At 52.8% G+C, this 19808-nt stretch overlaps 1 protein-coding gene across 1 annotated transcript; it reads right to left on the bottom strand.

Moving 5' to 3' along the window:
• Window positions 1–581: 581 nt before the first annotated feature.
• Window positions 582–18795, bottom strand: NWD1 (NACHT and WD repeat domain containing 1). Its single transcript, XM_077922051.1, has 18 exons — window positions 18712–18795; window positions 18345–18455; window positions 17495–17783; window positions 15421–16600; window positions 14742–14945; window positions 14155–14317; window positions 13755–13872; window positions 13092–13259; window positions 11876–12076; window positions 11348–11470; window positions 10842–11041; window positions 10412–10687; window positions 9435–9657; window positions 8468–8622; window positions 8049–8325; window positions 6562–7121; window positions 2646–2754; window positions 582–1688 (listed from the first exon to the last, which is right to left on the bottom strand). The coding sequence occupies exons 1-18, from the start codon at window positions 18793–18795 to the stop codon at window positions 1378–1380; spliced, it is 4752 nt and encodes a 1583-aa protein (XP_077778177.1). The 3' UTR covers window positions 582–1377.
• Between the last annotated feature and the right edge of the window lie 1013 nt (window positions 18796–19808).

Genomic DNA, 19808 nt, shown 5'->3' on the forward strand with positions numbered 1-19808 from the left:
TAGATGAGCCACAGAGCTATGAAAATTATAGAGGGTCCTGAGAGGTAGGAAAGGAGTTGAGGGGCCACAGAGCTATGAAAAGGGTAGAGGGGCCTCAGAGGTAGGAATGGGGTAGAGGGACCTCAGAGCTAGGGAAAGGGTAGAGGGGTCTTAGGGGGTAGAGGAGCCACAGAGCTATGAAAAGGGCAGAGGGGTCTCAGGAATGGGGTAGAGGGGCCACAGAGCTATGAAGAGGGTAGAGGGGTCTCGGAGGCAGAAATGGGGCAGAGTGGCCACAGAGCTATGAAGAGGGTAGAGGGGTCTCAGAGCTAGGAAAGGGGTAGAGGGGCCATAGAGCTATGAAGAGGGTAGAGGGGTGTCAGAGGTAGGGAAATTATTTTGAGAATTATAAGAACAGAACTACCTAACTTGTGTAGAAATTTATTCATGTATGTGACTACCGCGGGAAGAATGTTACTGGCCCCAAAATGGAAAGAGGCAGAAGTCCCAATAAAGGAAGAATGGATACAATAACGTACTGAATACCCAGAAATGGCGAAACGTACCGGAGGAATAAGAAGAATAAGTTAACAAACTTTTTATAAAAGAATGGAAATTGTTTATTGAATATTTACAGATAAATTGTAAACAGATAAGAACATTGGCAGGATTATTGTAATAACCTGCAGTTTCATAAGAGTATATATTTAAGGTAGATGAGTAAACGAGCAAATTAAGTTAATTTGGAAATGCAGAAGATATTAAAAATAAATTTAAGGAACCGCAGAAAGAGGGGGAAGGAAGTCAACCCAGTGAGGGTTTGCCAAGCATGCCTTCCTCTTAGCACATTTCTCCCTTGCGTCCTGAGTTTGAGTGTCTCCAAAGCCCAGGACACCTTTGCTAAAGGCTGTTCTCCAACTGGAGCGCTCGCAGGCCAGTGTTTCCCAGTTGTCGGTGTTTATACTACATTTTTAAAGATTTGCCTTGAGAGAGTCTTTGAACCTATTTTGTTGACCACCAGCATTACGCTTTCCGTTTTTAAGTTCGGAATAGAGTAGTTGCTTTGGAAGACGATCATCAGGCATCCGCACAACATGACCAGTCCAACAAAGTTGATGTTGCTTCGACACTGGAGATCTTTGCTTCTTCCAGTACACTGGTATTAGTTCGCCTGTCTTCCCAGGTGATGTGTAAAATTTTGTGGATACCCCTGTGATGGAATCATTCAAGCAATTGGAGATGGCCTTTATAAGTGGTCCATGTTTCACAAGCGAACAGTAAGGTTGGAAGTACAATGGCTTTGTAAGCAAGCATTTTGGTTTCCTGGGCCCAGAAATGAACCAGCGACCAGTGCAATGGGGCCAGAGTTGGTCTCCTGTGATAATCTAGCCCTGCCCCTTACCCAATCCTGCAAATCTGCGAAAGCTTGTTGTTGAGGTGGCTGTGCCCGGCCTGGGTTGCGTGGTCCCCCCGGCGTGCCAGCTGCCCGCTGGCGACATCCTCGTCCTCCTCTCCGCCGGTCCTCCGAGACGTCACTCTGCACGTGGCTCTGATGCCGCCCAGTGGGTCGTAGCGAGAGCTGGTGGACGGCGGGTGGAGGAACCTCTCCCGGATGAGGTAGCCGAGTCTTGTCGCCGCCACAAAGCCGTCCGGCGTCGGCACGATCCTGGTCACCCTCGCGTGCACAAGCTGGACGGCCAACAGGGCCCCTAGTGGTGCAAAAAAAAAAACATAGTGTGAAATGTCCCCTGTGCATAGGAAGTCTGCCTCATCTCAAGTTAGCTCAGTATTGCCTACCTAGGGTTTCTCGAACTCGGGTCCCTGGCCGTTTCCGGACCACAATTCCCATCACCCCACAATTCCCATTCATTTATTCTGTGAACCGCCTTGAGACCCCTGGGTATAGGTAATGGTAAAGGTAAAGGGACCCGTGACCATTAGGTCCAGTCGTGGCCAACTCTGGGGTTGCAGCGCTCATCTCGCTTTACTGGCCGAGGGAGCCGGCGTGCAGCTTCCGGGTCATGTGGCCAGCAGGACTAAGCCGCTTCTGGCGAACCGAGCAGCGCATGGAAACGCCGTTTACCTTCCCTGCCTATTTATCTACTTGCACTTTGACGTGCTTTTGAACTGCTAGTTTGGCAGGAGCAGGGACCGAGCAATGGGAGATCACTCCGTCGCGGGGATTCGAACCGCCGACCTTCTGATCGGCAAGCCCTAGGCTCTGTGGTTTAACCCACAGCGCCACCCGTGTCCCTGGTATAGGACGGTATATAAATTCAATTAATAATAATAATAATAATAATAATAATAATAATAATAATACAGTCATACCGCAGCTTACAGAAGCTTCAGGTTGTGTGTTTTCGCACTGAAACCCGGAAGTACTGGAATGGGTTACTTCCAGGTTTCGGCGCTCACACATGCGCAGAAACACTAAATAGCGCTTTGCACATGTGCAGACATGCCAAATCACAACCCGCGCATGCGCAGATGCGGCGCTGCGAGTTGCGGGTGTGCATCCTGCACGGATCATGTTCACAACCCGGGCGTCCACTGTATCCCCAACCACTGGTCCTGCTGGCTATCGTAGTCCAAAGATAGCTGGAGACTCAACGGGGGAAGCCACCGTCACAAGCAGTTCAAAGATGGCCGGGGGGCTCGCTCACCACACGAGACGTCCCACACCGTCACACACTGATCGAGGGAGGCCGTGAAGAGCAGCCGGTCATCCGTCGAGAAGCAGGCACAGAGCACGCCTTGCGAGAAGGAATCTTCCTGGGAACGAAGAACAGACATGGCAAAGGCGTTTTGAGAGAGAGTAGAATGTGTGCTTTTATTTCAAATGCCTCTCCGGTTTATTTGTGGGGCATAGGAATTCGTGCATTTTCTCTCTCCAAAATAAAAATATAGTCTGGCTCCCCACAAGGTCTGAGGGACAGTGGAGTGTCCGCCTGCTGAAAAAGGTTGCTGACCCCTGATTAGGCGATGGCCATTCTTGGGAAGTGAGAGCTGGCTGATCGCCGAAGAATGGATGCTTTTGAATTCTGGTGCTGGAGGAGACTCTGGAGAGTCCCATGGACTGCAAGAAGATCCAACCTCTCCATTCTTAGGGAAATCAGCCCTGAGTGCTCACTGGAAGGACAGATTGTGAGGTTTGGAACTTAACAGGTTAAGAAGTTCCCATGATGCCTCAACATTCTGACGTCAGCTTTTAGAAGCTGGGAGGAGCTGGGAGGAGTTTCGATCTCTTCCTCTCTGGTCTTTGAGGGGGAAAGTCGCAGGTTTTCCTAATGGCTGCGGTGAGCCCAGGAGATCCCTGGGGAATGTCGGAATAAAGAACTGAAAATGGACAAACCTGGACTCTGTGTGTGTTTGTCAAAGGCCGTGACAGTTTTTCACCGCTGTGTTTTTTCTCTGCTGAGGCGTGACTGAAGAGCTGCGGGAGACGGAGCAGAGTCTGGCAGGGAAGTGTGCCGGGCAGCCATAAATAGCTAATCGCAATTAGCGGGGGTCACGTCAACCCAATATACCAATTGCACAGGTTATGGGTACTTAATTACCGCTTGTAAAACTGTCACTGGAGCTGCCGGAATGCGTTTGAAGTTTGGCGGAGTGTTTTTGCCTGGTGTTAAGAGGCAAGGAGAGCTGCGGAGCTAAGAGAGCAGCAAGGAATCGTTTCTCCACGAAGAAGGGAGAGCCTGAGAAGCTGGAACTGACTGTAAGTACAGCTTGGGGCCCCTTGGGAGAACGGAAGAGGATGGCAGGCTGCCAGGTCTTGGAGGACATTCCATGCTCACTTTAAGAAGTTGGGCAACCTGGCTGCTGATCTGAAGTCTACTGTTCTGGGTGCCAGGAAGCCAGAGGCCACTTGGCTAGTGCTCCAGGGAGCTCCAGGGAGCTTGTGAGGCTGGAGGCAAGGGCCGGGAGATGGCTGCTTCAGAACAGAAAGGCAAGATGGCGCTGACCACCTTCATGAGAGCCGGTACACAGCTGGGAAGGGCTGCGGGCCCCAGAGGGGGGGGCGAAGGGACTATTGCCACTGCTGCTGTTGCTGCCAGGTTTGCAGAGTCTAAAAGGGCTGTCTGGGAATGTGCTGCGTTTGCTGTGAAGCTTCAGCAAAAGGCCAGAGCCCTGGAGAAGGAATACAAAAGCCTAAAGATGGCTGGAGCCCCTGTCCCTGATGCTTTAGCCACAAGGAGTGCTGCTGAGCAGGTCGGGGGGGGGGCGAAGGTTTCCAAAGGCACGTTTAAACAGTTTTCCACTGTACGTGCTGGAATGAAGTGGAGGTTCAGAGTGGGCGGAGCTGGCAAGGAGTGCTTTTCCGGAAGAAGGAGAAGGAGGCCAGCTGGGTGGAGCCCAAGGCAGTGTTTTTCCACTGGAGTTCGTCGTTGCTACGTGTGCAATTTGACGGGACGCTTGCTACGTGTGCCCATGGAGAGCGGAGACAGCTGGGCAGGAAGGTCCCAAGGTCAACCAGCTGAGTTCTCATGGGAGTCAGTCTGGGAGAGGAGGCCAGCATGGGAACGCAAGGGAAGGACGTGTCTCAGACGCTGGGGAGGGTTGTTTTTCTTATCACTGCTTCTATGGCAACTGTGAAGAACAACTCCAGCCAGGACACGGTGACACGCTGGGTGTTTTGGATTCTACTATCAGGCAGCACCTGATAGGCAAGCCTGCAGGCAAAATGCGGAACTGCAGGGCTGTTTCAACAGGAACAATTGTTATGTTAGCAGACGGAATGAAAAAGTCGGTTTCTGCTGTGGCTAACGTGTTTTTCTCTACTTTACAGGAGGAGCAAGAGGTCTACGTTGTGCCGGGACTGAATTGTTGTCTTTTATCTGTATCTGCTCTAATGACGCAGGGGTTCAAAAATGCTTTGAAAATGACATCTGTTCCATTTTCAGAGGGGGGCGACAACGGGTCAACATGGCGAAGAGCGAGAACAATTTCTTTGTTCTGGAGACACCTCTGGAGGGTGGTGGGAATGCTGGAAAAGCACAGGCGCAGTGTGCTAAGGTTCCCAAAGATGTGCAAAAGTTGCACAGGTGCACAAAGGGTGTAAACTCCGGAAATGTGGGAGGTCCCTAGGGTGCAGGGCATGCAAAGGTGCAAAGGTACTTGGTTTTCCCGGGTTTGGGAGGGTAGCCAAAGAAGCCCTTTGAGCTTGTTCACACACAGATCTGTCAGGACCCATGAGGTGTGAGAGTCTGGGTGGGGCCAGGTATGTGCCATCGCTGACAGATGGCCACAGCCAGGTTGGCTGGTGTCTCTCTCTCAAATCACAGGGGGAGGCGGCGCAACTGATCAAGGATTGGGTTGCGGAGGTGGAACTAAGGTTTTCCACCAAGGTGCAAGGGTTCAAGAGCGACCGAGGGTCACAGTTTACTGGGTCTGCTCTGGAGGAGTTTTTCAAGGAAAAGGTAATACGTCACCAGGTGACGGGTGCAAAGTCTTCTCAAGGGAGAAGGGAGGCTGTGGCTGAATCCGGTGATGGGGATCAGGTCCAGAATCAGGGTTCAAAACCCGGTGATGGGGACCATGTCCAGGGTCAGGGTTCAGGGCAGGTTTGGGCATCTCCAAGGGTTGTGAAAGGAGTGTCCAGGTGTGAGGCTTCATCTCCGGTAAACGTAATGGAGAAAGCTCACGGAAGGGTTGTCAAGTCAGAGGGGGAAGAGTCTGACGGAAAAGACACAACTGCTGGCCCTAATGGGTCAGTAGGGTATCAGGTCACAGGTGCGTGGAAAAGTGTCGCACAGTGTGATTCTGGGAATGTTGAAGGGGTTCAACAGGTGCCTGGGATAGATGCCGGGAAGTGGCACAAGGCAAAGGGCAAGGTGTTGAACTCAAAAGGGTCTTGTCAGAATGGTTTCGACAAGAGGGGGTGTGAGGTTTGGAACTTAACAGGTTAAGAAGTTCCCATGATGCCTCAACATTCTGACATCAGCTTTTAGAAGCTGGGAGGAGCTGGGAGGAGTTTCGATCTCTTCCTCTCTGGTCTTTGAGGGGGAAAGTCGCAGGTTTTCCTAATGGCTGCGGTGAGCCCAGGAGATCCCTGGGGAATGTCGGAATAAAGAACTGAAAATGGACAAACCTGGACTCTGTGTGTGTTTGTCAAAGGCCGTGACAGTTTTTCACCGCTGTGTTTTTTCTCTGCTGAGGCGTGACTGAAGAGCTGCGGGAGATGGAGCAGAGTCTGGCAGGGAAGTGTGCCGGGCAGCCATAAATAGCTAATCGCAATTAGCGGGGGTCACGTCAACCCAATATACCAATTGCACACAGATCCTGAAGCTGAGGCTCCAAGACTTTGGCCACCTCCTGAGAAGAGAAGACTCCCTGGAAAAGACCCTGATGTTGGGAAAGATGGAGGGCACAAGGAGAATGGGATGGCAGAGGACGAGATGGTGGGACAGTGTTCTCGAAGCTACCAGCATGAGTCTGACCAAACTGTGGGAGGCAGTGGAAGACAGAAGTGCCTGGTGTGCTCTGGTCCAGGGGGTCACGAAGAGGCGGACACGACTGAATGACTAAACAACAACAACATTCTTGGGACGGTGCAGGGCGGGATCCGGAGGGGAGACACACCTTTTGGAAAGACATCCGATGTTCCCAGCGGCACCGATCCACGTCCCAGAGGCACTGCAGAGAGTCGGCCGCCCCGCTGAGCGCCCAGGCCTCCCCGTGGCTGGTCTGCAAGCAGGTGACGCCACTGCTTCCATGGGCTTCCAGAGCAAACACCTGGCCCTGGGGGCAGTGGTAGAGGAACAGCTGCCCGTCGGTCATGCCGTAGAGCACCCGGTACCCGCCCAGCAGGGCCACGCAGGAGATGTCGGCGCCCGGGATCTGGGTGTAGAAGGAGAAGGCCGGCCGGTCGATCAGGGGCCCTGGATCCCCCCAGCCCACGTCCAAGACCTGCACCAGGTCCTCGCAAGCCACGGCCACTTGCTCCTCGCTCCGTGCCAAGGCCAGGGCGCAGACGGGCTTCCGGTTCTCTGCCGGAGGGATGCACCCGACGTCCTGCGGCGAGTCCAAGGGGAAGACCAGCACCGTCCCGGACGCCAGCCCCACAAAGGCCAGCTTCCTCTGGGGGGCCACTTCCAGGCACCGCACGGCGGCCGAGGTGTCCAATGTCTCGCGCTCCTCTCCTGCGGGGGCACAGGTGGGGTTTTTTTATTTCAAAAATATTCTTTTACAGTCATACCTCCGGTTACAGACACTTCAGGTTGCGTTTTTTCGGGTTACGGACCCGCCAAAAGCCAGAAGTACCCGAACGGGTTACTTCCGGGTTTTGGCAATCGCGCTTTGCGCATGTGCAGAAGCACCGAATCGCAACCCGCATGTGTGCAGATCCACAGCTGCAGGTTGCGAGCGTGCATCCCGCACGGATCATGTTCACAACCCGAGCATCCGCTGCATTAATTTTCTAAAAACAACAAAAAAATAAAAACAGCAATATATATTCGAACATAGAAAAAAATAGAGTTGACTTCCCCCTATTCCCTTCTCCGGTTCCTTTGTTTATCATCATACCGTATGTCCATTTTAAATTAAGCTTACTTCTTTTCCAGTCATAATGTCTTTACAAGTATTTTTCAAAATCCTGCTAATGTATTAACCAGTGTACCTTGCTTCTGTGTATATACAACAAAGTCCTTCCATTCTTCTTTACATTCATTGTCATCTCTTTCTCTTAATTTCAAAGTCAATTCTGCCATTTCGGCATACAGTATACCGTATTTTTCGCTCTATAAGACGCACCAGACCACAAGACGCACCTAGTTTTTGGAGGAGGAAAACAAGAAAGAAAATATTCTGACTCTCAGATGCCAGAACAGCAAGAGGGATCGCTGCGCAGTGAAAGCTGCAATCCCTCTTGCTGTTCTGGCTTCTGGGATAGCTGCGCAGCCTGCATTCGCTCCATAAGACGCACACACATTTCCCCTTACTTTTTAAGAGGGGAAAAGTGAGTCTTATAGAGCAAAAAATACGGTATTTGTTTGTTACTGGAATGCTGGAAATACTGTGTCAAAAAAGACACTGATAAAAATCACATACGAAATAAATAAACTCGCCTTCCTCCACGTCCCAAAGGACCAGCTCGCAGCTCTCGAGGGACTGGGGGAAGCAGAAGTATTTTCCGCCGCCGGAGAGCCCCACGCACTTCGCACCGGCCATGCAAGGCGGCAAGGGTTTGCGCCCGGGGTCGTCGCCGGGGTCCCAGACACGAAGGTAAGGTGCGTGGGGAGAGGCGGACACCAGCAGGGAGCCGCAGAGGGTCAGGTGAGTGGCGGGTGGTCCTTCGTCCCCCCAGACATCCCTCAGCCAGCCCTCCTGGCCCAGACGCCACACCTGGGGAGAAGAGGGGGGAAAGAATTGTGGAGTTGGAAAGGGTCCCCCAGCGGTCATCTAGCCCAACCCCCCTGGCTAAAGCATCCCTGACATGCGGCCATCCAACCTCTGCTTAAAAACCTCCAGAGAAGGGGCGCCTTACCCAGACGCACTCGCTCCGAGAGCTCGTGAAGACGGTGGTGTTGTCGGCAGCGATGGCAGCGGCACAGACTTCCTCACCGTGCAGCAAATCGGAGTTCAGGACTTGGTGGAAGCCTGTCGGGTCGGGCCGGAAGATTCGCACGCGGCGCCCAAAGCCTGGAAGGCAAGCCAGAGCTTCGTTTAAACGAGGTTTCGGCCTCCGTTGGGAAGCAAGGCTCTGGTCATGGAGGAAGCGCCAGAAGGGACAAGAGTGCTTCTGAGCACGTGCAAAAGGCTCCTCACAGGCAGGTGGTTCCTAACATTACCCAGTCCCTGCTCTTGCTCTGTGAGCGACCGACAAGAATAAGGTCCCAGCACTCAGTTATTTCCACATTAATTTCCACTTTTTCTCCCCCCCCTTTTTAAATAAAACTTTATTGGTTTAAAATACAAACATACAACAAAGGTCAGTATAATAAAGTTAAATACAAAAAGAAAAGATCATCACGACGTAAAATCAAGAAAAAAATTGAAAAGACAAAGAAAAGGAAAAAAGAAATGAGGGGGGGAAAGAACCAAAAATTTATACAACATCATGTCCATCAAATAAAATTTTATTTGATGGACAATTTGCACTTTTTCATGGCGAGTCGCCCTGAAAATTCGTCACTACTTTAACACGAATTCCCCCTCATTCGTCTTTCATTTTGCCTCATTTTTTCAAGGTCGTTCCCCCTCCCGGCAGAACACCTTTTGGGGTGTTATCTGCGTTTTTACGCACACTCCACCTCAATCCGTGCCTTTGCGCGCGAGGGGCGCACCGCAAAGCAAGATTCGGAAAAGGGTGAATCTTGCAGTCCGTTTCTTCGGGAAAGCAAGGATTGGGAAGTGTTGTGTGAATTTGAAGGTGCACCAAACATTGGGGTCCTGCCCCTATATCCCGGAAAACGTCCCGCTGCCTGGGGAGGCAGGATCTCAAGGAGACAAACCTGCGGCGAGAAGAGACTCGTCTCCCGAAAGCGCCACGAAGCAGATCTTCTCTGGGAGCTTCTCGAGGAGGCTATTTCCCTCCGAGGAGACCTGTGGGGAGCGTTGCAGGAATTTATGCATAGGTTGGCAGGGTGCCCCTCCAGCAGATATCATGCCCATGCAGCCCACTACCAAAATCAGCACACTTTTGTGATTTGTCCCCACAAAACACTTCATCGCAGTTTCTTCCTATCTATTCCAAGGGCCTCTGCTGCACGATACCAAATGTAAGAATTCACTGATCAATGGATCTCTGTACTGGCTCACTGGGAAAACCAGAAATTCCTATAGACAGGTGAGCTCAGCTCCTCAGCAGCCCCTCTGCCTGAGGGATAATCCCTGGCCTCCTGATACCTGAGTGCCAGACAGGTAGCCATTCCAGAAATAACAAACCCAGATGAAGACAAAGGGGTGTGGTTCCAATATGCATTCCTTTCTATGGGAAAGCAAGCCTTGGTTTTGGAACGCTTCAGTTTTGGAACAGAATTTCTGGAACAGATTCAGTTTGAGAACCAAGGGACCACTGTAGTTTTTGACATTAATGAGGATCAGTACATACCAGATTAAGAGAAATACGGCTATTTTTGTGGACACTCATCAATATTTACATCGATGTATCCCTATATACCAGATTAAAACAAATCTGTCTGCTTTTATTGTTATCAAAAGATAAACAAACGTTCACATACGTTTGAGAAACCAAGGTGCCACTATATATGAATTGGAATCCCTTTTTAAATCAATTGAGATTCCCTGCGCATCCTCCTTTCTGAGCTCAGCGCCACTGGGAGGGCGGCAAAATAGGGAAATTCTGGGTTCGAGAACCAAAGTGCCACTGTAATCAGAATTTTATTCTTTGTAGTTTTCTTATTTGCCCCCAAATCTGGCTGCGTTGCCCCAGCCCCTCCGCCCACAACCCCTGCCCCAGAGCGGGCACCATCAGGAGGGAGCCCCCGCTGAACCCGGACACCATCCTGCCCATTTTCCGGAGCAAAGCGCCACAGGTGGGGGCTCCATCCTCTGGCAGCCCCCCCAGCTGCTGCCTGGAGAGGAGCTGCCCGCTGAGACTGTCCCACAGGCGGACGCAGCCTCCCGCCGACACCGACGCCACCACCAGCCGCGGCACGAAGATGGCAGCGCACAGCCAGCCGCCCAGGGGCTCAGCTAAGATCCGGAAAGCGGGGGCCGCTGTGCCCAGGTGCCAGGCCTCCACCTGCGGGAAAGAGGGAGGGTCTGTTGAGACTCTCTTGCAGGGCATTTCCCATTGTGCAACACGGAATTGCAGAATATTTCGGACTCTCAGAGTCTCCCTGTTTTCTAAGGAGAGTCCAGGATTAACCGTCCCGTTATAATGCCAGTCTACGCACCTCTGAGCCAGACACCCAGTACACAATTTGGTGTTTGTCGTCCACACTGAGTTGGCACCATTCCTGATCCCCCGCAGGGACGGCGGGCACAACGGCTTCCTCCCTGCCAGACTCCAGGCTCCAGAGTCGCAGGGTTCGATCCTGGGCGACCGAAACGGCGCGGGTACCCCTGGCGAAGACCCTCAGGCACCTCACTTCGGCTGCAAGGAATCGGGGGGAGATTATTATTAATTATTATAAAAGTCAGAGAGTTGTATATTTCCTTGACATCTGATGGGAGAGGGTGCCACCACCAAGAAGGCCCTCTGCCTGGTTTCATGCAATTTCGCTTCTCGCAGGGAGGGAACCACCAGAAGGCTCTCGGAGCTGGACCTCAGTGCACCCCAATTAAAATTCGCCGTTAATCACAGCTGCCTGGCACTGCCCGCCCTCTGCCCCCCATGCAAGCAAGAGGCGGCCTGGCACCAGGCTGCCTGGCAAAAGCACCCTTCCCTTCTGATCCTCACCCGAGTGGCCGAGGAGGATGTGACGCACTGAGAAATCTTCCGTGTCCCACACGATGATGGAGCCGTCCGAGGAGCCAGCCAACAGCATCCTGTGGTCAGGGCTGGCTTCCAGGACGGAGGTGCCTGCAAATTGTGGGGGCAGGTCAGAGGGGCAGCTCTGGCATGGGTCACCTAACCCACCAGGCTGTGGGTCCAGCAGTCTGGGCTGGCAGAGAAAAGGAAGGACTTTTGGGGGGTTCACCTGCGGAACTCTCTGCCACTGGAGGTAGGGGTGGGCAGTGAAATTCACAGAGGACAGCAGGAAGCTGGGCTTAGACCATGGCTTCCCAAACTCAGGTCTACGGCTATTTTCAAACTACAGTTCCCATTATCCCTGACCTCTGGTCCTGCCAGCTAGGGAAGGTGGGAGCTGTAGTCCCAAAACAGACCCAATTTTGGGGAGCTTTGGTTTCAGATGACCCAGCCGCTGCTGTCCGCCAGGGCTCTCCTGATATCGTGGGGGTCACCCGTGCGAATCCCGACACCCACCTTTGGGGAATCCTGGCAGCGTCTTCTGCAGAGGCCCGTCCGGTGGGTCAAGGAAGCCGGCGAGAGGGACGAGGGACGGATGGGGCCGCGATCCAAGCCAGCTCTTGCACTGCTGGCAAAGACCCGCGATCAGGCCGCCCGGGTACGAGGGCACCAGCGACTCCAACCTCGCCAGCATCTCTGTGTAGACCACGTTTGGTTCTGGAGGGGCGAGGAGACAGGGGAGGGTCACACACACACAGCGTTTATTTCGTTATTGCATTTGCAGCCTGTTAACGGAGAAATCTGAGGGCTCCCTTGGACAACAAACAAGGACACCAGCCAGGAATACCAGAGCAAAACAGCAGCCAGTAGGCTTGGTCTTGATTGAAGACAGACAGGACTCCCACCTGCCACCAGGTGGAACAAGATGGAAGCCCCGAACAAAAAAGAACCCAAACTTTTATTAGCTGCTCATCCCCATCTTACACCCCCCAAACTACATCACTCATACATCATGATTACATCACGAAAGGGGAGGTCTGGTGGCAGGAATCTGAGCATCCTGGACCCTGCCCCATGGTTCCCCTTGCCCTCCACCAAACACCCATCAAGTGAAACAAAAGAGATATTTACATTTCCCTGTTTCCCAGCCAAGTGAATCACTCCCTTTTGTCTTCATCTGGGTTTGTTATTTCTGGAATGGCTACCTGTCTGGCCCTCAGGTATCAGGAGGCCAGGGATTACCACTCAGGCAGAGGGGCTGCTGAGGAGCTGAGCTCACCTGTCTATAGGAATTTCTGAGGTTTTCCCAGTGAGCCAGTACATAGGAACATTGATCAGTGAATTCTGACATTTGGTATCATGCAGCAAAGGCCCTTTGAATAGCTAGGAAGAAACTGCGACGAAGTGTTTTGTGGGGACAAGTCCCAAAAGTCCCAAAAGTGATTGTGCTGGTTTTGGTAGTGGACTGCATGTGCGTGATATCTGCTGGAGGGGCAACCCCCCCCCCCACCTATACATAAATTCCTGCAACAACACACACAGCATTTATTTCATTATTGCATTTGCACCCAACCTCCCTTTTATTCTGAGGAGCTCAAGTCAAGCTCCCTGGTTCTCGCCCTCCCTGTTTTATCTGCGCAACAACAGCCCTGCAGAGTAGGCTTAGCCGAAAGGAAGGGATTTGTCTTCGAAGGTCAGGAAAGTGGAGATTCTTTAAGAGCAACAGACCCACCTAAACGGCCCTCAGCATCGTCCAAACCGGGATCCAGGAGCCGGAGGAGGCAATCCCGTACCAAACGCAGCTCCGGGCAGAAGATGTGAGTCAGGCACAGGGCAAAGTCCGTGGCCAGGATCCGCACGCCAGAGGAAGCAACCCTGCAGGAGATCCAGGCCATGTTCCCTGGAGGAGGAAGAGAGAAAGCACATTTACTCCAACGTTTCTCCCCTGAAAAGAGGGACGTCCTATTCCATCCGCTCCAACGTTTCTCCTGTGAAAATAGGGACGTCCTATTCCATCCCCTCCAACGTTTCTCCCCTGAAAAGAGGGACGTCCTATTCCATCCCCTCCAACGTTTCTCCCCTGAAAAGAGGGACGTCCCATTCCATCCCCTCCAACGTTTCTCCCCTGAAAAGAGGGACGTCCTATTCCATCCCCTCCAACGTTTCTCCCCTGAAAAGAGGGACGTCCTATTCCATCCCCTCCAACGTTTCTCCCCTGAAAGGAGGGACGTCCTATTCCATCCCCTCCAACGTTTCTCCCCTGAAAAGAGGGACGTCCTATTCCATCCCCTCCAATGTTTCTCCCCTGAAAATAGGGACGTCCTATTCCATCCCCTCCAACTTTTCTCCCATGGAAAAGAGGGGCAATGGAAGCGCAGGAGCTCTTCCCGCTCACCCAGAACGTCTCGGCGCAGCTCCTCCATCCGTCCCCCGTGGAGCAAGTGGAACGGCTGTTCGCTCAGCTTCCTCCGGTTGGGAAGACGGCTGGAGAACCACAATGGCTGCGGTGTCACCTGGGTGAGAGGGAACGAAGATGGGGCTTTTTTAAAAGAATAAAAAATAATTAAATTATGAAATGAAATGAAAAATAAAGACTAAAAATAATGAAATGATGAAATTAAAAAATAAAGAATAAAAAAGAATGAAATGAAATGAAAAAATAAAAAATAATGAAATGAAATGAAATGAACCCCCCCTCGTCTGGCCAGCAAGGGAAAGCCCCCCCCCTGTGTCCCCCACCCCGGCATCTCCCCTCGCCGGCCCCCCTGGCGCTTTCGGGGTCCCCAGAGCTTCACCTTCCTGTCAACGCTCACAGGCTTGGCAGAGGAGGGCAGCACGACGGGCTTCTTTGCCCCCCAACTCCAGGTCCCCCGGAAGAAATCGGCCAGAAGCAGGTGGCGCCGGACGCGGTCCTCCGGCCGAGACAGGTAGCGCTCCTCCACCACGGCCGAAAACTCCCTGGGCAGAGGAAGGAGGGGTGGCTCAGGCCAAGCCTCGGGGCTTCGGATGGGCAGCGGGGTTTCGGGCTCAGGGGGCGTCCCGAGCCCCATATCTAGATGCAATTCGAGGGGAGAAGCCGGCACCTCTGAGCTCTGCCCCCCAACCCCCTCCCCTTTGTGGGTCCTTGTTGTCAATCATTTCCTCTCCCGCATCTTTTATGATAATCCAAAATCTTCTACCTCTCCACTGTGTCCAAAATTTGCCATTAAACTACTTCCGCATACCTGGAGGTGCCCAGCATGTCACCTGGAACGTTCTGCATGCCAAGCAGGTGTCCTGCTGCTCCCAAGCTGCGGGCTTCGCCCTTTTGCAAAATGGGACCCTCTCTCCGGACCCCTTGGCAGCCCCAAAAAGGAGGGGAGGAAGAGGGGTGGCCCCTGACCTGTGGAGGAAGGCCATCAGCACGAAGCCGTCACACCACTTCTCCTCCAGCTCTGGGTTCAAATCCCGGCGCAGGCGGGACCACAGCAAGGGCGGCAGGCGGAGGACCCCTTTGCCCGGTGGAGGGTGCGACCGGTACACCTCAGAGAGGACCTCATTGTCCAGGGACAGGACATCCTTCATCTCTGCTTCGGAGAGGCCGTTCCTGCACAAAAAAACAAAATAAAAGGTAGGAAATCAGGCAGAGGAACTAACCAACACCAGCTTTGCCTACCTCCCAGGGTTGCTGTTTGTTTTTTAATATACCGTATTTTTTGCTCTATAAGACTCACTTTTTCCCTCCTAAAAAGTAAGGGGAAATGTGTGTGCATCTTATGGAGCGAATGCAGGCTGTGCCGCTATCCCAGAAGCCAGAACAGCAAGAGGGATCGCTGCTTTCGCTGCGCAGCGATCCCTCTTGCTGTTCTGGCTTCTGAGATTCAGATTTTTTTTTTCTTGTTTTCCTCCTCCAAAAACTAGGTGCGTCTTGTGGTCTGGTGCGTCTTACAGAGCGAAAAATACGGTATATAAAAGTTTTGGTTTGCTTAAGAAAGAGGAAAGATATGAAGTTTTGTACGTTCCCCTATAAACCTTAATCAAATTTACACACAAAAAATAAGCACACGTAGGCAGGTTCTCACCGGGTGCAAGCGAGGTAGCCCAGGGCGTTCGCCACCAACACGGAGCCATGCGCTTCCTCCATGCGCCCGCAGAGGCGGTGCGCAGCCTCTGCGGCCGTGAGCGGGACCGCCAGGGCCGAAAGCGGGGCGTACGATGCCCACCGACGAGCCTCAGTGAGGGCGAGGGACAGCGGCAGCGCCTGTCCGCTGTTGGAGAAGCTTTGCCGGAAAAGTGCCCGCTGTTCTGGCTGGAGGGTACGCCCTGCAGATGCCAAGCTCTCAGCCAGAGCCTTGCCAGCCTCCTCGGCGGAGAGAGGGGCCACCACGAAGGGGTCCCCGCTGAAAGCGCTGCCACCCTCGTCCTGGGCAGAGACGACCAGCTGCACTCCGGGAGGGCAGACTGCCGGCAGCCAGGCGGTGCCCAGACTCTCTGTGGCATCGAGGATCAAGACCAGAGGTTGAGAGGCCTGACGGGAGGCTGAGAGGAGCGCATGGTGGAAGCGCAGAAGAGGGTCACCGGTGCCCGGCGGGCTAAGCCCCAGCGCCAGGCAAACCTGCTGGCAGAGGCTGGCGAGGAGGGCGTCGCGCCCGCAGCTGTCCTGCGATGCCCCCAGCAGCCGGAAAACCACCACCGCCTCAGGTCCCAGGGCCTGGCAAGCCGCCCCTCGCAGGTGGCACAGCAGGACGGTCTTGCCACAGCCGGGCGGCCCGTGGACCACGAGGGGAGGGTGGCACCGTGGCAGACTGTCCCTCAGGCGTTGGCAGAGGGAGTCCACCAGCTCTGGTCGCCAGCACGGGCTGCGGCAACGCTCCTGAGCCAGGGCGGCATGGTGGCTGAGTTCCTGCAGCAGCCGCCCACCGCCAGGGCGCCCTTCCCGCGCCCGCAGGGCCCGGATCGCTTGGTAGTTGGCGACGGCCACAAACTGGTCGCACAGCTCCTTGAGGTGTTTGGGCTGTGGCTTCTGGCGGAGGGCGCCGGGGGCCGCAGCATGGGGTGCCCGGTGGACCCTAAGCAAACCGGGGCAGGCGCTGGCGACGGTGCCCTTCAGCTCCTCCAGCATCTGACGGGCATCTTCCTCCTCTTCCTCGCCGTCTTCCTCGCCCTCCTCGTCCAGGGAGGTCTCGGTTTCTCGGAGGAAGACCACCGCGGCACCTTCGTCCTCCGGCCCCAAGAGGCGTGCCTCGATTTCCCTGTGCGTATCTGGAAAAAGAGGGTGAGTGTGTGAGGAGGAGCGGCAGAAGGCATCCTCACAGAACTCTAGCCCAACGGTTGGCATTAATTTGATTCCGAATTGATTTTAGAATGCATTTCAATTAATCGATTTTGATTTTAGGTAAACTGTGTTACTTTTATTGTTGTTAGCGGCTTCGGCTGGGGAGGGCGGGATATAAATAAAATTTTATTATTTATTATTATTGTACCCGACAAGTGTCACGGTTTCCCCGGGACGGTCCTGGAATCACAAAAGCCCAATCGGCCCAAACAGAATGGGGGAAATAAGGAGCATATACCCTGAAAAGCAGGGCCCTCAAATTGATACTTGTAGTTGATTCGATGAACTCTTGCAAAATGTATTCTGGCGCTTAAATTGAAAACAGAAAGGAAAGGGGGCGATCGCGGATTAAGGAGGAGACCGCTTGCTAAAAATGAAAAGAGAACCGTGTTGAGGATGGAGGAAGTCGATTGGAAGAGGAGAAGCGAAATATGGTGTATATATATATTGCTGATTATTTGTTCTGCATAAGTTTCCATACATAGCTATGTTTTATTTGCATTTCTTCATTTTTTTTGTGTTTTCTTTTTGGTTGTGTGTTAGTAGTTCTGTGTTTAGTTTTATGAGTGCGTGTGCTGCGAAACTCAAAATAAAATTAAAGAACGAGTGGAATTACAAAATTATTATTATTATTAAAATGAGGTGCCAGAACTCACTTGTTCTCTCTACCAGAACTGAATTCCGGCTGGAAAAAAAAGCCCCGTATATAATCGATGATTGTGACTATTATTAAATATATTAGTAATCGTGATAATAAAACGATGCATCAAATTAGAGGAAGGGAATTTCCTTGCAGAAACGGGCCAGACACAGACACACACCTGATTTGTGGTAGCGCAGTCGCTGATACTGGCCCATCAGCCCCTTCCTCTCCGCCTCCCAGGCCGCTCTGCGCAGGGCCGGGACCAAACTCTGCTCCTCGCCGTGGGGCAGGGGACGTTGGAGGGCGTACACCGGAGGGGCGGCATTCTCGTCCTTCAGGTACCGCCGGGTCAGCATCTGCAACGCCTGCGGATCCTCCTGTTGCAGCTGGGCCGCCAGGGCCTCGAATTCCTCCTCCCCGATGGTCGCGGGGGCCGGGCAGGGGCCGTAGCGGCTCCCGAGGAGAGCCTGGGGTGGGGCGAGAGAGGGGCAAAGAGGGTCCTGTCTAAGCCCAGCCTCCTGCCCTCACGAGCCCCCAAGCCGGAGGCGAGAGAGACGGCCTGCTTTGGCTCTCCGGCCTTTCTAAGGTAGACTGCTCCTGTCCAGGGAGGCTCCATTGAGGAACCCTAGGAAAGTCAGAAGAGCCCAGTGGCAACAGCAGCAGGATCAGGCCCAAGAGGGGCCCATCTAAGTCCAGGTTCCTCCTCCCATTCTTGCTCTCCCTCTTTTTTTAAGGTAGACTGCTGCTGCCCATGGAGGCTCCGTTGAGGAATCCTAGGAAATTCAGAAGAGCCCTGCAGCAGCCAAAGAGGGTGTCATCTAAGTCACAGCGGCCGACCAGATGTCCGTTATGGGACTCCCCCCATCAGGATTCGAACCCAGAGCCTTCTCTCCAGCGACCGGCATTCAGATGCATCGCTGCCTCCGACTGCGGGGGGACAGAGATCCTTGCGAGAACCCCCTCCCCAGCCCCATAGCAGCTCCCCTTGACCCCCGGGGAGCCCTCAAGGAGGAGACGCTGGCACTCACCACGAAACTGGGCCCCACCGAGAGCTCCTGGCAGCGCCGAATCTCCTCCAGAAAGAGGGGCTCTTGGCCAGTGCCTGTGACGTCACGGACGCCCCATCTCAAATCAATGACCTGGACCGGATTTGGCGGAGGGGGAGGTTAGCAAGGTTGAAGGCAGGGGGAGGAATCCTGCGCCTACTTGGGGGGTTTGGAAAGACCCCTCCCGGGAAAACTATAATTCCCAGGATTCTCAATGTGCTTCAAAATGCACCAGAAGGATGGATTTCCCCCCCGGTCCTGTGTTCGAAACACCCCTTCTGCTCAAAGAGGCGCGTTCAGCTGGCTCTGAGCTGAGATAGGGGTGGGGGGGTTGAGGGGGGGTCCTCACCTCGAACATTAAGTCGTGTTTCTGGCAAAAGGCCTGGACTTCGGGGTACGCCGACTCCATCAGGGCCTCTCTTTCTGCCTCCATCTCTGTAACCGGAGAATCGGAGAAGGGGGGCTTTCGTGCTGCTAGCTTTCTGCTTGCGAGGGGCCCCAAATTTATTTATTTCACTCGAAGGCAGCCCACGCGCTTCTCCCCACAACGAGGCAGGTCGAGCCAAGAGGGGCAGCCCCACAACAGGTCACACCCCCAAGGAGAATTTCAGGCCGGCCGAGTGGCAGGACTCGAACCCTGCTCTCTCTCTCTTTTTAAATTTTTTAAAAAATTTTAAAAATATTTATTTTTAAATAATTTTTTTAAAATAATTTTTTTAAATAAATAAATTTATTTATTTGGTTTTCCCAGTTGAAGTTGTACAACCAGATCTCCAACATACCTAATAAAAACAAGATTCGAAATAATCTCCTGGACGCCGCCTCCCCTTTTTGGTGTCCTATTGTCATTGCTCCCCACCCCCCTAAAAAAATGTTTAGAGATACTCTCGTTTTGACTCAAGAAAACCACCGTTTTCTAGTTCGAATCGGGGAAAATACATACAGCAAATGGAAAAAAATACAAAGATTCACAAAATGTTTAACACTGTGTCCCCCCCAGGGAAAAAAGGACTGCCTATTGTTAACCATTTCCTCCCGCATTTAAAAAATAATAATCCAAACCCTTTTACATCCCCATTAGACCCGAAAATTCACCATTGAACTACAAGCATTCTCTCTCTCTCGTTTTGTCAGGCCCTGACCAACAGATACTCTAACCACTGTGCTGCGCTGCCCCGCAGCGCTTCGCTCCCACTGAGCCACCTCCAATTCGTTTATTGTTTCATTTTTGTTATTTGCAGACGTACAAAAGAAAATATGATTACGCAAACATTAAAGGAAGAAAACAAAAGAATTGGGCATTACCTTTAGCAACACATACCTTACAGTGAATTATGAAATGCAAAAAAATACGGGAAAACACAAAATTACAAAACTATAAATAGGGAAAAGAAAGGAAGAACAAGAATAAAGAAGAAGAAAAAGAAGGAAATTAAAATTTGGTTG

The sequence above is a fragment of the Podarcis muralis genome, chromosome 18 (assembly GCF_964188315.1).
Source record: "Podarcis muralis chromosome 18, rPodMur119.hap1.1, whole genome shotgun sequence".
NCBI classification, from domain to species: Eukaryota; Metazoa; Chordata; class Lepidosauria; order Squamata; family Lacertidae; genus Podarcis; species Podarcis muralis.